This window comes from Myodes glareolus, chromosome 2 (assembly GCF_982192425.1).
Source record: "Myodes glareolus chromosome 2, mMyoGla1.1, whole genome shotgun sequence".
In the NCBI taxonomy this organism is placed as follows: Eukaryota; Metazoa; Chordata; class Mammalia; order Rodentia; family Cricetidae; genus Myodes; species Myodes glareolus.
The window spans coordinates 44,156,854-44,176,438 of NC_142027.1; the positions used below are offsets into that span (position 1 = coordinate 44,156,854).

The 19,585-nt window shown below is 44.6% G+C and overlaps 1 protein-coding gene across 4 annotated transcripts; it reads right to left on the reverse strand.

The window, feature by feature from the left end:
* Window positions 1–41: 41 nt before the first annotated feature.
* On the reverse strand, window positions 42–19,585 carry Fbxo40 (F-box protein 40). 4 transcript variants are annotated; one of them, XM_085685639.2, is made up of 5 exons: window positions 19,566–19,585; window positions 19,261–19,377; window positions 8,454–8,481; window positions 4,845–6,761; window positions 42–2,594 (listed from the first exon to the last, which is right to left on the reverse strand). In XM_085685639.2, exons 3-5 carry the CDS (start codon window positions 8,454–8,456, stop codon window positions 2,382–2,384), a joined length of 2,133 nt encoding a protein of 710 aa, XP_085541765.2. In that variant the 5' UTR covers window positions 8,457–8,481; window positions 19,261–19,377; window positions 19,566–19,585; the 3' UTR covers window positions 42–2,381. The 4 variants fall into 4 exon arrangements, with proteins under 4 accessions (XP_085541765.2, XP_048278687.3, XP_085541766.2 ...); XM_048422730.3 differs by lacking the exon at window positions 19,566–19,585 and adding an exon at window positions 19,485–19,508; XM_085685640.2 differs by lacking the exon at window positions 19,566–19,585 and adding an exon at window positions 19,485–19,504 and having other exon boundaries at window positions 19,238–19,377.

The following is a 19,585-nucleotide window of genomic DNA, read 5'->3' on the forward strand; positions in this document are numbered from 1 at the left end:
ACAAATGGAACACACCTTCACAGTTAAATTTCCACAACTCCTTTCAGAGTACAAAGCAGCTTTTATTTCCCAATAGAGAGACCCTGGGGTTGCTGGTGTACATGTGAAGTCAGTTACCATAGATACAGAAAACCGCGTTCTCCATTTCAGTTTGATTTGGCATCGCACATACATTAGACTTGTGCAGTGCTGTTGCTGTTGCTGTAAATCTCCCTCTAATTCTCATCTTGCTTCCCATTTGACCTTTCCTGCTTCGATAAGTTTCCTTCTCAAGTCCCTATGCTGCTCAGGGAACAAGTCATTTGTGGCTCTATTCTATCCCCCTCCCCCACATTCTATTACTTTCCACCTCTCAGTTGCCTTTCATCGAAGGACTCTGCTCAGGGATGTCTTCCTGCCTAGGCTCTATGCTAGCGATACATCCCTCTTCACCCTCCTCAGTTGCTGCTTAAAACTTAAGCCTTGCATCAAGCCCAGTGCCTCTGAAAAGGTCCTTTTTGCTATGTCTTCTGTCTTCTTACTAAGTGAGTGTATCTCTAGGGATCAGGGAATTCCTGGGGTATCTTGATTTCCTTTAACATAAACAATGAATTCCCTTATAAAATGTTTGATCATGTCATCTCAGATGTACTGCTCTGAGACAGGAATTGGTGGGGGAACATGTGGCTGAACTATCCACACCCCAATCAGGGTGGGTGCCCTGACTGCTCTCCTTGGCCAGGTTGCCTCCAGCAGTGCGTGTTATCGGGTCAGAGTCCTGTGGCCTCTCTGTCTCTCTGCAGCTTCTGGCTCATTCTGGGTTTGTCCAAGATCTGTAGTTCTCCTTCTCTAATAAGAAACCCTGAGAGGGCTTTGGGAACTCCATTCCACTGCGTGGGAAGAAGCCAGAACTGATGCCTGAAGAACTGGCTTTCTTTTTGCCTTCTTCATTGTTTAGCTGTTTTCAGTTACTCATCTTCACTGAACAAAGTATCAGAGAACACTCTAGATACAGTTTTAGAAAATGACTCGCAAAAAAAAATGGTGAAATCTGAACCAAACTATAAAGATTAGGAGGCCTAGCATCGTGCTAACAATGGGATGAGAGGAGTGAGCACACTTTCAGTCTGGGCTTGCTCTGTTGCTGCCTGCCTGACTCCTTGCAGAGGTACCAGCTTCTTCGTCTGCACCAGCTCCTTCATCTGCACCAGCTCCTTCATCTGCACTGTTCCGAACCATGGTCAGACAAACAGATGCCCAGACAACAAGCTCACAGGTTGGCAAGTCTCCTTCATTATTTGGATTCTTGGCTGGTGGTTCCCTGTGCTGCCTGGCCAGTGCCCTGTGATTTCTGGCCTCCCTTTGTCTTGTTTTCCATTAGCTTGAGAACTTCTAGGATTGTTGGAAAATGGCACCTCTTAAGGGAATAGCAACTTAACCTAAGATAAATTACTTTTCTGGTTCCAGGTTTCCAGTTTCCTTAAATAGGCCAGGGAGGGAGAGTATATTCTTTCATTGTGGCCAGAGGACTCAAAGCCGTATTGAGTAGATCAGTTCCATGTGATTTTCAATTTAGGATCACCACATCTTTAAAACTTATTTTGTAAACAAGTAAGTGTCGCATTGAATTATGGCCACTGAGTAGCTCCATGAGATCTGATTTGTCCCACTAAAAGGGGAGCATTGCTGGTGTAGTATCCTTGAGGACAGTGGCTGTCAACCAGGAGTGACTTTGTTCTCGGAGACCTTTGGCCTTTCCTTCATTTTAAGGACTTTCTTACACAAGACACTACACACCTGACTGTTTTGCTTTGGCCTGTGGTGTCCTTGAAATAGCTGTGCTCACCCAGTGTGGTCCGTCCTGCTGGGTTGTGTTGGAACCATTTGGGCTTTGATGCAGTAGAGTTACTAAATGGCCCTTGACTCTCAAGAAAGACCATGCTCTAGAACCTTCCAGTTGGGTTCCCGCTACCTAGGATACCCTGGGAGGCCATTGCACCTCAGACCCTGTCACCATATTGCCTGCTCCAAGAACTTGAAGGTGGTTTGTAAACTAGATAGCACAATGGAGAATCACTAGTCTATGATGGTTACAGAATTTCCTGGTTCTCTAGTCGACTAAGGATGGGTTCATTTTTCAAATGGCCTTAAGTTACTTATTTTCTCTCAGACTGACCTATTTTAGGAAATGAAAAGAACTAAGATAAGGCAAAAATGGGGCACCATCATACAAGCCGTAGCTCAGAAAGCTAGTGCCCTAGTGCAGTTGCTAAGGTCTGAAGGATTTCACACATTCTCACGACCCAGTGAAGCAGATATGTGGGCTTCAGAGGGATGTTCTCAACCCGCAGTGTCCCACTTTCAGTTGCCCCGAGAAGCCAGGAGCAGTGGCATGCAGATCTTTAGGTGTGTCTACCCCGTGCTCGGGCCCTAAACATGGACACCAAACTCTCCCGGGTCTGCTCTTGGGACTGACACATGCTGGTCAAACGGATCGGGTCAGTCCTGTGCTCCACGACATTGAAAGGACAGGTTTTCAGGTGTTCAGACATGGAGGTGACTTCGTTAAACTCCCAGCTCTTGATTTTGGAGAAGAGGCTGCTGAACTGCCAGATCTGCCGGGAAAGAGAAAGCTCAAAGGTGAACATGCGCAGTGAGCACTGAGTGCTTCTAGGCTGAGAGGTTCTGCGCAGAGTGCGGGTAGCTGGCCCTGTTCTTCTGTGTCCAGAATCTGCTGTGCTCAGTGGCTGCCTGGACATCCGTTATTTCCTGTTGCTGCGCCCAATGCCAAGTGCCTTGCTAATTAATCATCTCCCAGCCAGTCTTTCAGTTGATTATGATGCCTGATGCCAACCTACAATTGATACGCACCTTCCCCAGCACCCCCATGAGCAATGGAAAACCGGTCTGCACACAGTCCAAATGGTGATACTTAGCACTCAAGGGGCTCTGCTCTGGGACTTTTGAGTGAGGCACCAAGAGCAGATTCTCCCTGTCATCTGTACTTGGACCAAGAGAAAGCTGGGCTCCCAGGAGCCCCCTGCAGCTACCAGGGACACTGATGAAGAACTGCCTAAGAATACAGCCGATATCCCAGAAGTGGGGTTAAGAAAAAAGATCATTTTGAGCTGCCAGAGTAAGTCTTACCTGAAGCCTTTTGATTTTTTAAAAAAGGGGCCAGACATATTTGAATTTGGGGCAAAATTGAGCCCCCCAAAATGAGATTTTCTTTTAGTATATAAATTAAATTATTGACTGTAGTGATATTTCATTGGTATTTTAATAAATAAAGCTTGCCTAAAGATCAGAGAGTAAAACAGTCACCCTGGTCAGCACTATAGACCAGGCAATGGTGACACACACATTTAATCCCAGTAGCCACATTAGTTTGCGATAGAAACTGGGTGGTAGTGGTGGACGCCTTTAATCCCAGCACAAGAGAGGAATAGAAAACGGAAGGAGACAGCTCTGTCTCATTCTGAGGATTCCTGGAGGCAGGATCACCATTTCGGACTGAGGGAGAGGTAAGAGCCAGTGGCTAGCTATTTTGCTTTTCTGACCTTCAGGTTGAATCCCAGTGCCTGTCTCTGGGTTTTTATTAGTCATGCTACAATTGACATCTGATTTTATAAAAAAAGATATGTTTACTGGTCTCAGATGCACTCCTAGAGGAGTATATTGTTCTCATGAATGTTTATCACCAATGTGGTTTTGTGGATGTGGGCACAGATACATAAAGGAGTCTTGACTGTTTAAGGAAAAATTAAGGGAATAGATACAGAATACTTTCGACATAATCAATAAAAATAGATGCAAACAACTCTAATTCCTCCACACACTTGAGAACATTCATGTATGGGACAAGCACAGCAGTGGTGTTAGCGAACTAAATAGATATATATCCAGGGTTCATATTATCAACACGTTTGTCATAATAAAATATATCACAAACACTTTGGATATGATGAATTAGGAGTCTAACTTCTGGAGAAGTTGTAAGTCAGTGAAGATGACTCAACTGAGAAAAGGAGCATAGTTTTTCAGAAGGAAAAGAGTCTTTGATTTATATACTGCAGTGTTTTATATTAAATAAGCAATTTGACCATGAGAGGTGGGTGGAGCAAACTCACATACAACTTCAAAATGAAACTTATCTTTAAAAGTCTGTTGGCATGAGACCGAAAGGAATTTGTTTGTCTGTTACACCAATCGGAGTTCAAGCAGGGAGCAAGTGGTACACTCAAATTGGGTGGGTTGGGGAGGCATGGTCTGTAAATCTGGGGGCAATATCCAGAGCTAGTAGCCTAAAGTTTCGTGGAAAGAGGGAGACTGGTCACTACACTCAGAACAAACAGCTGTGTGCATCAAGTCACCTGCTGTAGCCACCTTCAGTGGAGGGACACCGCCATTTCATGGTGTCTTGAAGGGGAGGGGAGGGCATGCTAAAGAGAGTGAGTTGGTCAGCACGTCCCCCTCCTCCCTTCTCCTGAAACATTTGCACTGGTCCAGCCTAACTAGAAGCTGGAGGGCAGGGGAGGCAGCAGAGGCAGGCTTGCAGAGATAAGGCTCTGCAATAGACCTGGATGGAGACGGGTGGAGAATGGAGAGAACTGGTGTAGAATGGGTGAGCCAGTGAAAGACACTGCCTGTATATAAGCAGGTGTGGCATTGGCGCTATACTGCAGAACATATGTTTCTGTCTGCTTTCCTACTGGACTGAATGTTTTGAGTGATTCTTATTTTCACAGCTGTCCCAGGGCCTAGTATAGTGCTTGTCCCCAAGAGAACTCTTAATAAATATTTATTGGATGAATGAACAAATGAATGAATGAATGAATGAAAAAGAAAACCAAATGTTTACTTGCCTGACTGTGGACTTTCCAGGAGGAGCCTCCATGAGAATACCTCTTCTTTTTCCATTGCAAGAGCACCATCCCTCTCTCTTGCAACAACGTGGCACAGATGTTCCTCATCAGCACCGATACCTGGGAGAGCTGGGCCAGGCTGACGCTGTCCAGAAACCCAGCAATGTATTGCAAAACTTCCAGGGGCAGACTGGTTAGAGAATTCCGGCTTTTCCTACCATGGCCCAAGAGCTGGTCACTCTTCCATCCCTCACTCAGCTCCGGAGCAACCTCTGGCTTGATGGCAAAAGTCTTCAGTTCCTGGCTATAGATCACTTTTGCTTTTTGTCCAGGGGGGCGGAAGTGATTTTGGACAAAGGTACATCCCAAGTAGGCGAGAGGGCATCGATGTTGGAACCAGCCGTTGAGACATGACTGAATGTCTGTGTGGACGTTCTTGAAGTGCAGGGGAAATTCATCCCTCCGGAAGAATTTGTTGCAGGTGAACGTGAAGGCCGAGCTGCTTTTATTGTGTCTCCGGGTCACGCACTCACTGTGGAGTTCCACGTGCAGGCCTGTGGCTTGGGCAGTGCTTAGGACATCAGCCAACACTGTCTCTGAGGAAAACTGCTCTGGCTCAAAGTTGTATGTTTGGGTGGCGAGGTCCATAAAGAGCCCATCGATGCTCCTGGATTCCGAGATGACATGGCCTTTGAGTTCTCTTTCCAAAGCACACTGGAGGGTGGTCTTGATGAGATCGGATTTGGGCAGGTCTCCCACACAGACGCCCAAATCGGAAGTGTCCACGGCTTTGTGTTCACTTGGTCTGCACCTCAACATGGCATCTCCCAGGCGAGCTCTCTTCCCACAGTAGCTCACAGGAATTTTGAAGGTGTAAACCGTTTTCACCTCTTGAGCCTCGAGGTTGCCGTAAACAAAGTCTCTCTCCTTGGGCGTACAAGCTGGCATCTGCCCGAAGTGGATGAGCATCCGCCCATTGTGCACCAGATACATGTTATAGTCTTTGGCATCTACGGCCGTTTTTAGTCTTTCTAGAACGCCATCCTGCCAGGGGGCAAGCCCTGTCATCTCCAAGGCAGCGGGAAGATCCTGGGGCTGCGGGCTTTCCTGTGATTCTTTTTCTCCTGGAGATGCCTCTGCATCACCCATGCTACCATTACGGGAACACGGCTCTCTCACAGTCACGTTCCCACACTCGTCTGCGCTCTTCCCCGAGGAACCCGTTAAAACCGAGGCTGCATGCTCCTTGCTGAACATACTTTCCCACTTGCCAAACTTGGCCAGGTCCATCCCTTCTTTGGTTTTCGCCAGTGCATCTCGTTCCTCCTGACTGAGTTCCATCATTTGTCCATTGGTTGCTGGCAGACAACAGTGTGGTACTGGCCTGGCATCCACGCCCCCCACCGCACCTCCGGTCTCCTCCCAACTGGTGTCACCATTCATGGCTGGCTCCTCCTCGGTGGCATCTCTGGCCTCTGGGAAAAGCTCTACCATTTTCAAAGACCTGAAGAGAACATTCTGGTCCTGGAGGGCCAGGGCAGTGTCCAGACATTCCTCGTTGGGGATCTCTTTCATGATGTTCTCATGAAGGACCGTTTCTGAATCCACATTGGGCCAGCGGTTCCATTCCATGGAGCAGCAGACCACGCTGGCGGGGCACACTTGCAGGTGCTTAGCCAGCTTGTGGCGTGCCATGGAGAGCGGGCAGCCATACTCCGAGTTGAGGCACGGAACCTGCTCTAGAGGGCAGAGGAGTGCGTGCTCTGCCTCTTTGCACATGTGGAAGGTAGCGCCACAGAGCAGGTGGCAGCTTATCACCGGGCAGGAGACGCTGGGTTCCACCGGAACATGACAGTGGCGGTTGATGCATCCTTCACAATGCCTGTGCTGCTCAGGTGCAGGCCTGCGTGCCCAGCCCTGGACACAGAGGAGACAATGGCAGAGGAGACAGGTAACTGCAGGAAGGGGAACAGAATACACTCCCGCAGTGGTTTTTGATGCATGTCATGTCTCTTTAAGACTTCTATGGCAACCTCTTAATGCAGAGGCAATCGGAAACACAGCAGTCCGGAACAGTCTTTGTAGTAGTTTCTGCTGTGTAAGTGGTATGTTTAAAACAGATCCCAAAGACTGGGCCGTGACAGACTACATTTGACAACTGTTATTTTCAAACCATGTATGACCGGTGATTTGGAACACATTCATAATACTTAGGGTTACTATTGTGCAATGCAACATCATGACTAAAAGCAAGTTGGGGAGGAAAGGGTTTATTTTATTTGGCTTACTCGTCTACATTGTAGTTCACTGATGGAAATCAGGACACGAACTCAAGCAGGGCTAGAACCTGGAGGCCAGAGCCGATGCAGGGGTCACGGAAGAGTGCTGCCAACTGGTTTGCCTCTCCCCACGGATTGCCCCGTCTTTCTTATAGAATCCAGCACCACCAGACCAGACCAGGGGTGGTCTCACCCACAATGGGCTGGGCTCTCTCATATCCATCAGTAGTTTAAAAATGCCCTACAGCTGGACTTATGAGGGCATTTTCTCAATTGAAGTTCCCTCTTTTTAGATAGCTCTAGCTTGTGTCAAGTTGAGAGAAGACTGGCCAGCACAATTATCAATATGATTTCGAACACTGCTTTTGAGACACAAGGCTGGATTCCAATGTACCTGTATTTCTCATCATACTTATTACTTCTTTGTGATAATCTTTTCTAAAGACAAAGAGAAGAGGACATGAAAAGGGGAGAGGGTGGACGGAGGAGGAGGTAGGGAACACTGAACATGATCAAGACATGTTGTATGAAATGCTTTAAGAATTAATAAAGGTATCATTTAAAAATTTCAACCTTAAGGGTCATGGAGATATAGATTTATGTAGCTTTGAGAGTCTTTATTTTATTTACTTTATTTTTATCTTCCATTTTGATCTACAATATATTGAGATTATATTTTGTATATACCTCAATTCAACACCAAAATAGTATTTATTCTTTGCGAGCTTTCTTCATAACCGTGGCGCATGTAACACTCCTGAAAATGAGTGTGCTGTGAGTGTGCTGTGAGTGTGCTGTGAGTGTGCTGTGAGTGTGCTGTGAGTGTGCTGTTACTCATCCAGCCAACGATTCCAGAGCCCAAGACCAAGTCTGGTTTTGTTCACATTTTCCTCTCTGGCATCTAGCACTTGACATAAGCCACTTTAGGTATTCTGTAATACTTCCTGAATGAAGGAACTGTTAGCCAATTAGATTCTTGTTGGCTTTTTTATATTTTATTTTTATTTTTTAAAAATTTCATTGACATTGCATAATAATTCAGTCTATGTACATATATTACAATGGCTAATGACCCACATCAGAGTGGTTAATATTCCTGTTTCATTGCTCATTATTTCTATGTGTTGAGCAATTCATTTTCATTTTTCTTTTACCAAATCTTTGCTCACAAATCTTTCTCATCTTTCCCCTTAGTCAGTGTCCACTTTTCAATAACAAATATCATAAACTCACACAGCTACATCTATAACCAGCGACTAGGGATCCTGGATAAATAGAGTTGGACCTGGACCTGCCAACAGTGAAGCTCCAACAAGATCCTGATACTTACCATGGCCTCCCAACGTCTGGCTTCTTAACTGTAGAGGAAATATGAAAATATGAAATATTAGCAAGGAATGTGCTGTAGTTATTTATATGATCAAGGGCCAAAGAGAGTTCACATGGTCTTTCATTAAATTCTGCTCACTGCCTTGGAGGAGCTGTCCAATTTTACAGTTAATAAAATGGAAACTTAGAAGCTAACTCACCCAAGGTCACCCATCTGCTAAGTTTGGAGTCAGGTTTCCAACTCAGGCCACGCTAGCCCAGGCTCTCTGCACTGACCCACACGTCCTCTGAGGGGTTCTAATCATGAAACCTCTGACTTCTGTTTCTTGAACCCCTTCTTTACTGTCTACCTTCAATTGTCCATTCAGCCCCAATCTCCCCTGCTGCCCCATGGAGTTTCCTGTCTATGGAAGGGGTAGACAGAAGTTTCTGTCCTGCGCAGTCCCATGCCACTATAACAGTTGCTAGCATCTTGCAATTTTTGTTCCTCCTCCTTGAATGGTTAGAGTCACCCCACATGATAATGAGATGCTAATGAGGCTTCATCCCTAAGCACTTCAGCATGGACCTTTGCCTCTGGAATTTATAGTACCATTATCTCATCCAAAAAAAAAAAAACAATCTAAAAACAACCATCTTACATCATAGGCACACACACACACACACACACGACAGGGTCTCAGGGTCTCCCTATGTAGCCCTGGCTGTCCTGGAACTATCTATGTAGATCAGGTTGACTTTGAACTCACAAAGATCAAAAGTCTCTCCCTCTTCAGTGCCTGGATTAAATTATGCACCACTGCACCTAACTTGAAACAGAATTCCTTTCAGAACCCAATGTATTGAACTTGGGGAAGTCGTTTTTATCTTTAGTCTTCAATAATCCCCCACATCTTCAAGGAATCTTTACTCTGGCTCTCCTTTTTGCTTTTGTTTATCTGTCTACCCCATTCAACAAATATTTGTTGATTGTACCCTATAAGTCAGTAATGCCCATGAGTCACACAAACTGATTTCCAACAGAGTCTCAGACACTTTAATTAGAATCAGCTGTGACCCTTGTGAACCTGTAAATCTGCATTGCTCTATTTGGTAGTCAGTCACATGTGACGGTTTCAATTTGATCAAAATGAAATAAAATGGACTAATTCCTCCTTCATGCCAATTGTGTTTTAGTGTTCAGTAGCCACATCTGCAAGTAGCTACTCTGTTGGATGACACAGAATAGGACATTTCCATGTTCACGGAGAGTTACGTTGTGCTACTGTAGAATCTGACTGCCCCTGTGACTATGTGTGGGATCGATACTGGAATTATACCCTCAACACATGTCCTGGTGTTCTTTCAGGAAATTTGTTTTGTTTTGTTTTGTCAATTTGTTACAAGCTAGCGTTATCTGGAAAGAGGAGCCTCAACTGAGAAAATGCTTCTATAGATTACCTATGGGAATTCTATAGGGCATTTTCTTGATTGATGATTGATGTGGGGGGCAGCTCACGATGGGTAGGGCCACCTCTGTATACATAGATGGTCCTGGGCTCTGTAAGAAAGCAGGCTGAACAAGCCATGAGGAGCAAACCAGTAAGCAGCATTCCTCCATAGTCTCTGCTTCAGTTCCTGCCTCCAGTTTCCTGTCTTGAGTCGCTGTCTTGACTTCTCTTCATGATGGGCTATCAACTACAAATTTAAATAAACACTTGCCTGCATAAGCTGCTTTTGGCCCTGCTGTTAATCACAGCAGTAGAAGCCAAACTAAGACAACATACTTCCATCTGATTATCCCTGCACCTTTGTTCTAGACTCTACCAGGCACACTAGTAATCCCGAAGGGGGATCATCCCAGAGTGCTCCATTCTCCTGTCACCCCAAGACAGGGAACAGGTAATGAGCTATGGCTCAGAACATCAAATAGATTTAGGACCCAGTAGTAGAAAACCAAAGGCATGAGAGCCAGAGAGAAGCTGGGCAGGGTCAGAGGGCTGAGATGGTTGGACTGCATTATGGACTAAATGTTACATCCACCAAAGCTTTTCCTGTTGTGATCTAATCACCATTGTGATCACATCTGGAGCGGGAGTCTTTGGGAAGTGATTGAGTCTTGAGAGAGTGATTGGGTCTTCATAAATGAAATCAGTGCCCTCGTTAAAGGGGACTGAGAGAAAGGACCCTCAAAACTTCTGTCCTATCAGCACAGGAAAGCAAGATAGCTGTGAACCAGCATGCAGGCCTTCAAAATACAGCAAATCTGCCATAATCTCGATCTCGGACTTTCTAATGAGAAATAAATTACTGTTGTTTTATAAGTTACCTAGTCCCTGGTGTTTTGTCATAGTAACCAAAATAAACTATGATAGACTGAGATAGAACAGAGTCAGTTCACAGAGCACATCTTTTGGATGCAATTGTCTACCTAACTGGTCATTTATTCCTGCCATATTTGAGATCATTTCTAGAGGGAAAAGTCCATGGCAGACTTCATGTGGAAATTCTTAAATATTAGACTAAGGAATCGAACTATTTGGTACACAACAAGGCAGCATTTTATTTGGGAGCTAAGTGGGATGGAGTAAGAGGATCTAGAGTTAGAAACTAATGTAGAGAATGTGCCATAGTCGCACAGGTGAGGCTGAAGACCGTGGAAACAGAAAGATGAATCAGATGAAAGGCATTGCAAAGGAGACTTTGATTTATTTCTGACTGGAGATGTGGAAATGAGTTAAAGTTGATGACAAGATTTTAGTCCAAGAGAAAGGGATATTGGCCACAAGTTGTGAGAAAAGTAGAAGTCTAGAAAGAAACTACTTGAGGAGACAAGATGAGTCCAACAAGTCTGACGTAAGTTGTTCAAGGTGATGGCAATCTTGCAGCGAGAAGAGGAACTTGGAAACAGAGACGATGATGTTGGAAGTTCCCAAGTGAGAGAGAAAGCTCTAAGTGGGAAGTGAGAACACAGAATAAATATGAGACATCAAGTATTAATACCCAGCCACGTGTGAGTACTTTGGGGACATTAGGAAGAAGGGTAGCCAGAGGAGAGACCAAATGTTCAGCAAATCAGGGCTGTGTTGTCCCAGATATTAAGGAAATATAGTAATGCCACCTATACTACTGCAAAAAAAAAAAAACAGAACAAAACAAACAAACAAAAAATGGTGACAGTCGTGACTACATGTGCTTAGGAGCAATTCCCAAACAGTTCTCGTGGCATTTCAGCTGTGGGACCCTCGCCCATTTGAAACTGGTGTTTGGTGAGAGGGGAGCAGCACATACTTTGATGGTGACAGGACTGTGGCCTCTCAGGAGGAATGGCACCATCTCTTTCCTGTTCCGAATAGCAGCTGATCAATAAGGATGGAGTGTGGAACACCCTGAATCCCTTCCGGCTTTCAGATAGAAAAAAATGTTGATCACAAAGGGTGGGAGGGTAGGTGAATAAAACTACTAACACCAGGAATACTTAGTACTTCTTAGCAATGTCATTAGTCACAATGCTGAGCTCAAATTCTGGGAAGAGAAGCAAAGAGTTTGGCTAGTTTACTGGAGCCCAGCATAAGAACTCTGCTCCCCAGCAAGGATGCACTCCACTATAGGCATTGTGATGGGCTCTAAGCCCAACCCTCAAGTGTTTTAGAGTTCTGAGGAGCCATCAGCGAATGTGGGAATATACTATAGCTTTGTCATTCTCTAGTCCTGTGAAGTTCTTTGAAAATATCTCCAAGAGAAAACAGCACACCTGCTAACAAAGATGCTCCCCCTTCCTTTCTAAATGTCACTATTTAAAGACCTCATTCCAAACCCTAGAGTGTCACCAGCTGAGTGGCCTTGAGATAAGACTAGTGTTGAGCAAAGATCACCTTGGAGAAGCTTGGCCATAAAAGAAAGGAGAAAGACCGACCTAGCCCACCTATGTTATACCTCAATCTTTCGTTACATACTTGGAAGAATTTTTTTTTCATTGGGATAAGCACCAACCCAGAACTCTTGAGAGTCTAAATTATTGTCTGGGATTTTCCTGGTTTAGTACTGAAAGTCACACTTCCCAGGAAAGCCCGAGGGACAGGCAGATTTGTACAGTGAATTGATTACCTTGAGTTCAGACAGGGAGTTTGGCCCCCAATGAATGAAATCATATAGAGCATCGGTTTCCTTGTGATGTAAGAAGGCTGCTCCCATCCTCTGATTTAGGGCTCAGAGCCTATATGCTTCTATTTGGAGTTTGTCTGATTTACCTCAACTGAAGATATTTCTGTGTTGAATATAATGGATGAACGAAGTGTCTGAGCTAGGGTTTCTATTGCTATGATGTAACACTACGTGATCAAAAGCAAGTTGGGGAGGAAAGGGTTCATTTGACCAGTACTTCCACGTCACAGTCTATTATTGAAGGAAGTCAGAACAGGAACTCAAACAGGGCAGAAACCTGGAGGGAAGAGCTGAAGCAGAGGCCATGGAGGAGTGCTGCTTACTGACTTGCTCATCATGCATGGCTTGCTCAGCCTACTTTCTTACAGAATCTAGGACCACCAAGCCAGGGTGGCACCACCCACAATGGGCTAGGTCCTCTCCATTATTAATTAAGAAAATGGCCTACAGCTGGGTGGTGATGATGCATGACTTTAATGCCAGCACTTGAGAGGCAGAGGCAGGTGGATCTCTGAGTTTGAGGCTAGCCTGGTCTACAAAGTGAGTTCCAGGACAACCAGGTCTATTGCACATAGCAACCCTGTCTCGAAGGAAAAAAAAGAAAGAAGGAAAGAAAAGAAAAGAAAGAAAGGAAAGTGCCCTACAGCTGGATCTTATGGAGGTATTTTATGAATTGAGGCTCCCTCCTCTCTGATGACTCTAGCTTGTGTCAAGTTGTCTTAAAATTAGCTAGCATAGGAAGGAAGCTTTAAGCGCCCATCTTACTTAGTCCTCACAAAAGTCATGTGAGGTGGGTGTTGCCACCTTCAGTTTCCAGACAAGTCCTCTGAGGCACAGAGAGATCTCCATTTGTCAGACTTCAAGTCCAACACTCTATCATGCTCCTTAGGAACATGTGTGGTCCATCTCCATCATTTGGGGAAAATACAAGGCCATGGCTAGAGAGGACACAGTACAGTGTTTCCATGTGTAATCCTTCCAGAGTAGAAAGGAGCTAGACAATCCTTATTAGGAAACGCCTCTGTCTCCCTGGAGATATTTTTGGAGGCCTTTCAATCAGATCTTACATTGTATCCCTTTGAGCAGAACAAACAAGGGAATGATCTATGTCTGCTGGTGTTGTGTTTCAGAGAACACAGATGTGAAAGAGGAACTGTCAGTTTTAAAATGCTACACTACAATATTGGTTCTGATACTTGAAGTGAAACACCCCCTATATCAATTATGTATGTTGTAGAAACTCTTCATTATAGGAGCAATGATAAAAAAAAAAATACACCCGAGACAGTGACTTCCAGGTGGCCCTGACTCCTTCCCTTTTTATGCTCTTGTGTTCACCCTTAAACTCTCTAGTGCCCCTTCTAACAAATTAAATTTGGTCAAAATGTGTGCAATGTGCCTTCATCAAATATGAAATTTAAATTTTCCCTCTCCAAAAGAGGTAATAAGTAACAGGATTTAGGTTTTATTAGCCCAACGATACACACACACTCAATTTTATTGACTCTCTCGGATATGGTCTGAGTGAGGTTGAGGGCAGCAGGTGTGTGTTAAAGGAGTGAGTAGCTCTATAAAGAAATGGAGCGTTTAGAACTTGGCAGGAGCTGAGCATGGTGGAGTACACCTTTAATTCCAGCATTCAGGAGGCAGCAGAAAGTGGATCTCTGTGAATTTGAGACCAGCCTTGTCTGCATATGGAGAGATTTCTAGGACAATAAAAGCTAAAAAAGAGAGACCCTGTCTAAGATAGATAGATAAATAGATAGATAGATAGATGACAGATGGATGATAGATATACATAGATAATATATAGACAGATGATAGACGATTGTTAGATGATAGATAGATAAAGATATAGATAGATGATAGGTAGATATAGATATATTTAGACATAGATAATAGATGATAAATATATAGATAGGTAGGTATAGATAGATATAGATATAGATGATTAGTAGATAGATAAAGATATAGATTGATGATAAGTAGATAGGTAGACCGATATAGATATATAGACATAGACAGATAATAGATAGATAGATGGATAGATAGATAAACAGATAGATAGATAGATGATAGGTAGGTAGGTAGATAGATAGATAGATAGATAGATAGATAGATAGATAGATAGATATCTGGCTGGTGGGGTCAGGGACAGTAGTTTAACCAGATGCTGGTGGTGGCATTCTGTAGATCCCTTAGAGAATGATAAATTTCCTAAGCCAAGGCAAGGGAAGTAGAGCAGTGGCTCTTAAGGCTTCCCACAGCAGAAGCAGCAGCACTGTCTGTGAACTCATTAGAAGTCTCCTTTGAGTTTCAAACACAAATCTACAGAATCAGACCTACTTATTCTCACTAATTTTATGGAAGTTCAAATTTGATATCATTGAATTATAGGTAGCTTGTTACAGTGCTTAAAACACAAGGGAGCCACTGCTGAGTGGGTGAGAATAAGCAGAAAGGCTTATGTTTTCCTTCTTGAGATAGTCTTGCAATGTTGCCCAGGATGGCCTGCCAAGTGAAGGGTTTTCATGAGAGACCTAGAAATGTGGTAGACACTCTGTTCACCTCTGTGTCTAACACCACTGCCAAAGTCTGTGATCTCTTATCTGCTCTAATACCATGGCTATATAATCAGGGTTACTTCTCTCTCTTGCATCCCATAATCCAGAGTTCCTGGCAGAAATAATGACTTTAACAACCCATTTAACATGATGCCGTCACTCCTCTGCTTAATGCCTTCAGTCATTCCAAGACAAGGCAGAAAGTGCCAAGCTATCTCTGTGGCTGACAAGCCCCTGCATGAACTGTCTCTGTCCCTTTCACCTCACATTTGACCTTGCACTTTTGCTTTGGCTTGTCACTGATTCTAGCAGGGGCCCGCCTTTGCTCTTTCTACCAGGACCATGCTCCCCTCATCCCCACTTGTACCATGAGCCCCTTCCTGATACGTGAATATGTCACCTCTGCAGAGAAGCTTAGGTGACACTCTAGTACCAGACAAACCAATTAGTGCTCCCCTAGTTACCTAGGTGCTTATCTTCTAGTTCCAAGGTTACTCTGTTTATCCAACAAATGGATCTTAGCACCCCACAGAACCCGAGGAGGTAACCTGAGACAAAATGAAGTATCTTAAAAACATAAAATCGCACCCCCTTCCCTCCTTCATTCTCTAGGGTTCCAGACCTGATCCTCATTGATCTTTCTTTTGACCACTCTCATACCTGGTCACCTTTTTAATCCATCATGAATGGGAAGGATATTTTTTGCTCATTGCATCATCTCTGTAGCTCTTGGCTGCTCTTTCAGTTTGCTGGTCCTCCTTGCTCCAATGTCTTACAGAGTGTGGGTGGCTTAATAATCCTTCAACCCCACTTAATAATCCTTAAACCCCACTTAATCTTACTTAGCTTTTTAAAGAATAGGAATTCACATCCTCTCCCCCATAGGTCACCACAAAACATTCCTTAAGTACTGAAGGACTGCAGATAGTACACTCAGGCCTTCGATGTGTTGTGTCTAGGGTCTCCCATTGTCACCAGAAGATCAGATACTTCTTAGAAGTCACAGAGTTAACTCAAGGACCCTCTCTCTCTTTCCTAGACTGAAGTTTACAACTTTTAGAGCTTATCCATATTGACCTATTCATTAAGAAAACACCCGCTATCCTTAACAATTATGGGAAGGCAAATCAAATAACTTTGAGATTTCATCTGATCCCAGTCAGGACACCAAAGACCAACGGAAAAACTGGCACAAATAGGGGGAAGACGTAGGGAAAGAAGAACCCTCGTCCACTCCTGGTGGGATTGCAGCCACTCTGAAAATCAGTGTGGAGAATCCTCAAAAAACATATAAATCTACCATATGATCCAGCTATACTTCTTAGTGAATGGTCAAGGAACTGACATCCTACTCCACAAATACTTGTTCACCTATGTTCATTGCTACTCCAGTCACAATAGCTGAGAAATGGGAACAACCTAGATGTCCTTGGCTGACAACTGGAGAATGATAATGTGGTCCATATTCACTATGGAATACTCTGGTGCTGATGAACCACAGTAATGACCAGCATGGCATGATAACCCTTAGGGTGTAGTAGTAGCATGTATACTTCGGTAGCTCTGTCTTTAGGATGCAGTTAGTGATTATGCTGGTCTAGTAAGGTGATGGCTGTATGGCCTCCTCAAGTGATGTTTATGGAATAGGACTGAATTGGAGCACACCAGAAAGAACCTTAAAGTAAGTGGCATTCTATAAAAGCCCTGAGGACAATTTGAAGCAAATTTAGGGGGAAACTGTAGTGATGGTGGATGTTTGTCACTTTAAGGTCTTTTATTAAAGAGGAGAGGGGCAGGCAAAGAAACCTACACTGAGTGGGACTGACTTGGAACACACATGCTGAGCGCTGCCAGAATTTTTACCAGGTCTTGTTCTTTGGAACCCCTGTAGCTGTATAACCAGACACTTCCATACCAGGCAGAAAATCAGGAAATCCCCTTTCCAGGGCTTGTCTGACTTCAGGGCATATATCGTTCTCTAAGTCAGTCTTTGTAACAGACTGTGGTTCAGTGGGCTGGAGGGAAGCCTGGAATTTTCCCATAAAGCTCTACGCAATGCTGATGGCCGAAGGTTTCCCTCTTCAGTTTTCAGAGGAGAACCTGAGACTCTGAGGTGGATCGTGTCTTGCCTGTGCTCCGACAAGTTCTGCTTTTAGTCACACGTTCTGCTCTCACCCCACCCAGACATTCCATTAAGTCTGTAGAAACCCCAGCACCACACACCAGCCCCTGAGTGGAGATGGCAGAGGGTGTGCCAAGAGCTTAACTGGTGCCAAGGGCAAAGTAGGACAGAGCCTGGGAGGTTGGAGGAGACGGGGACCAACAACGTCACAATAAGGTCACATATAGCAGCTGTATTTAAATCAAGCGAGTCAATGGGATTAGCACTAATTTTCACACGTTTTGCTATGGTTTTAAAGGTAGTGACAAACGGGTTTGATTTCAGGGAGGTATTTTTAGGCAAATGGCCCTTTCAGCAGCCATCCTACAGTGCAGTGGCTGCTCTGGGTCCTCCTGTGGCCGGCACTCAAAATGACAATTGATTTCTGACCTCGAGCCTCAGTGAAAGTGGGAAGGATAAAAGGCAAAGATCAAACTTACTCCTTAACTCCTAACCACTCGCCAACCAGTCACATAGTGATCCCTTGTTCACCCAGTTCCCTGTCATGGAGACATTTCACTCAAGAGAAAGAAAATGTGTAAAGTTAACCATTCAATTCGTCTCTCTGCCCCTTGAAGTTTTAACTCACCTAGGTATCTATGGGTAAATTCCACATAAGGTCCACGATTTTCTGGACTGTATTTCCAACAACTTCACCACACACTAAAATATGAGCTTCCCCAGATCCTGTCAGCTTTGCAATTGACAACCTTCATCTCTAGAAGTCACTCTAAAGTATTTTACTTATTAGCATTTAATTCTCATAGTCAATCCTTAACTGCGGGGGGTGGGGGGGAGGGAGAACCGGTAGGTTCTTCTCTTGAAGACTTCTAAACTATCATACCCAAGTCTCATGAGGACAGCAGGCAGCCCAATATACACTTCTGCCTCGGTGCCATGGAAATCCTGGCAAAATTAAATGCTTTTAAACAAGGCCACAGTGAGACTGGTTGTCCTAAGCAAATAGGTACGATCCTAACATAGACTGCTGTACAGACTTGGGGGTACAGTGGAAGTTACAGACGGTGACAAAATGGAGCCAGGAGTTAGGTCGCTTTCGATCTCTTTTGACTCAGCAGTAGCAGCTTGAACCCAAACACCCCAGATCCCTTTCTGCTCAGGCCACTTCCCAGGCTGTCCTCAGCTGAACTCTGAACTGAAGAAATATAAGAAAATAAACAGGGCCCCCTTGCTGCTGCCAACATTTTTCACGCACACAACGGTATACAGTTATTTCAGGAGCTAGGAGTAGTTTATCTGCCTTCCTAGCTTTTAAGAACCTGGATGGCTCTCATCACCTTACTTCTGCTGTTCTGAGTGCACATTCAAGTCAGTCACTGCTTTGAGTTCAGGCACATAAGTCTGTGTGGGATTTTCAGCTTGCAGAACACTGTCACTTTCATGGCTGCGTTTTGGATTCAAGAGACGCAAGCAGGTAAGAGCAGCGTTTAAGCAGCTTTGTTAGGCAAAACCACGGGGTTTCAGCTGGCAGGCAGAGTATGAGTAGCGAGAGCAGTGGAATACAGCTGCAGCCCGTTAGCGCGCAGTGCGCCACAGTCGGTGAAATTTAAGCCTTATGGCGATGATTTGCAGTTAGAGCAGCAAAGATGGTTGGAGAAAATGTTGCAGCATTTGAACTAACTCTGGGTCTCCACTTCTTTCCTTACCACAAACTGCCCTCCCCTCTTGCCTCTCTGTAACTAAGAAAACACTGAACTGTCTGGTTGGTTACGGAAGAGCCAGCCTAAGCCCGCAGAGAGCTGCTGACAATGCAAGCTGCTGTAGGATTTTGAATTCAAAACAGTTTACACATTTGGCTGAGGATTTCTAGTACCAACCTTTCCCCCATCACCCACACGTACCGAAGTTTGTTTAACAACCCATCTCCAGGGCGCAAAAGAACGATCTGGGACGCACCTGCCCACGTTTGAAAATCTTACCGAAGTGGTCCAAGCTGGCTCAGCATCTGCAGCTACTTGCTTACTTAGATGGTGAGCAAGGAGGTCTCAAGGAGGTGGCTGCCGACGCCTCTGCTGCTGCAGAGGTCCCGAGTTCTGCTGCAAAGGCCAACGAAAGGGAGAAAACGTCAACTGACATAGTTCAAGTGTTTCAAAGTTAAAAATAAAACTATATCACAAGGGCAATGTGACCAGGCTCAGCTTACGACTTCCTTCGCCTGTAGGTTATCAACACTCGGGGTCTAAGTGCTAGAGGGGCAGAGCCCAGGGGAAGTGGATCTTTGTACCAATGGCTTTTCTTTCACCA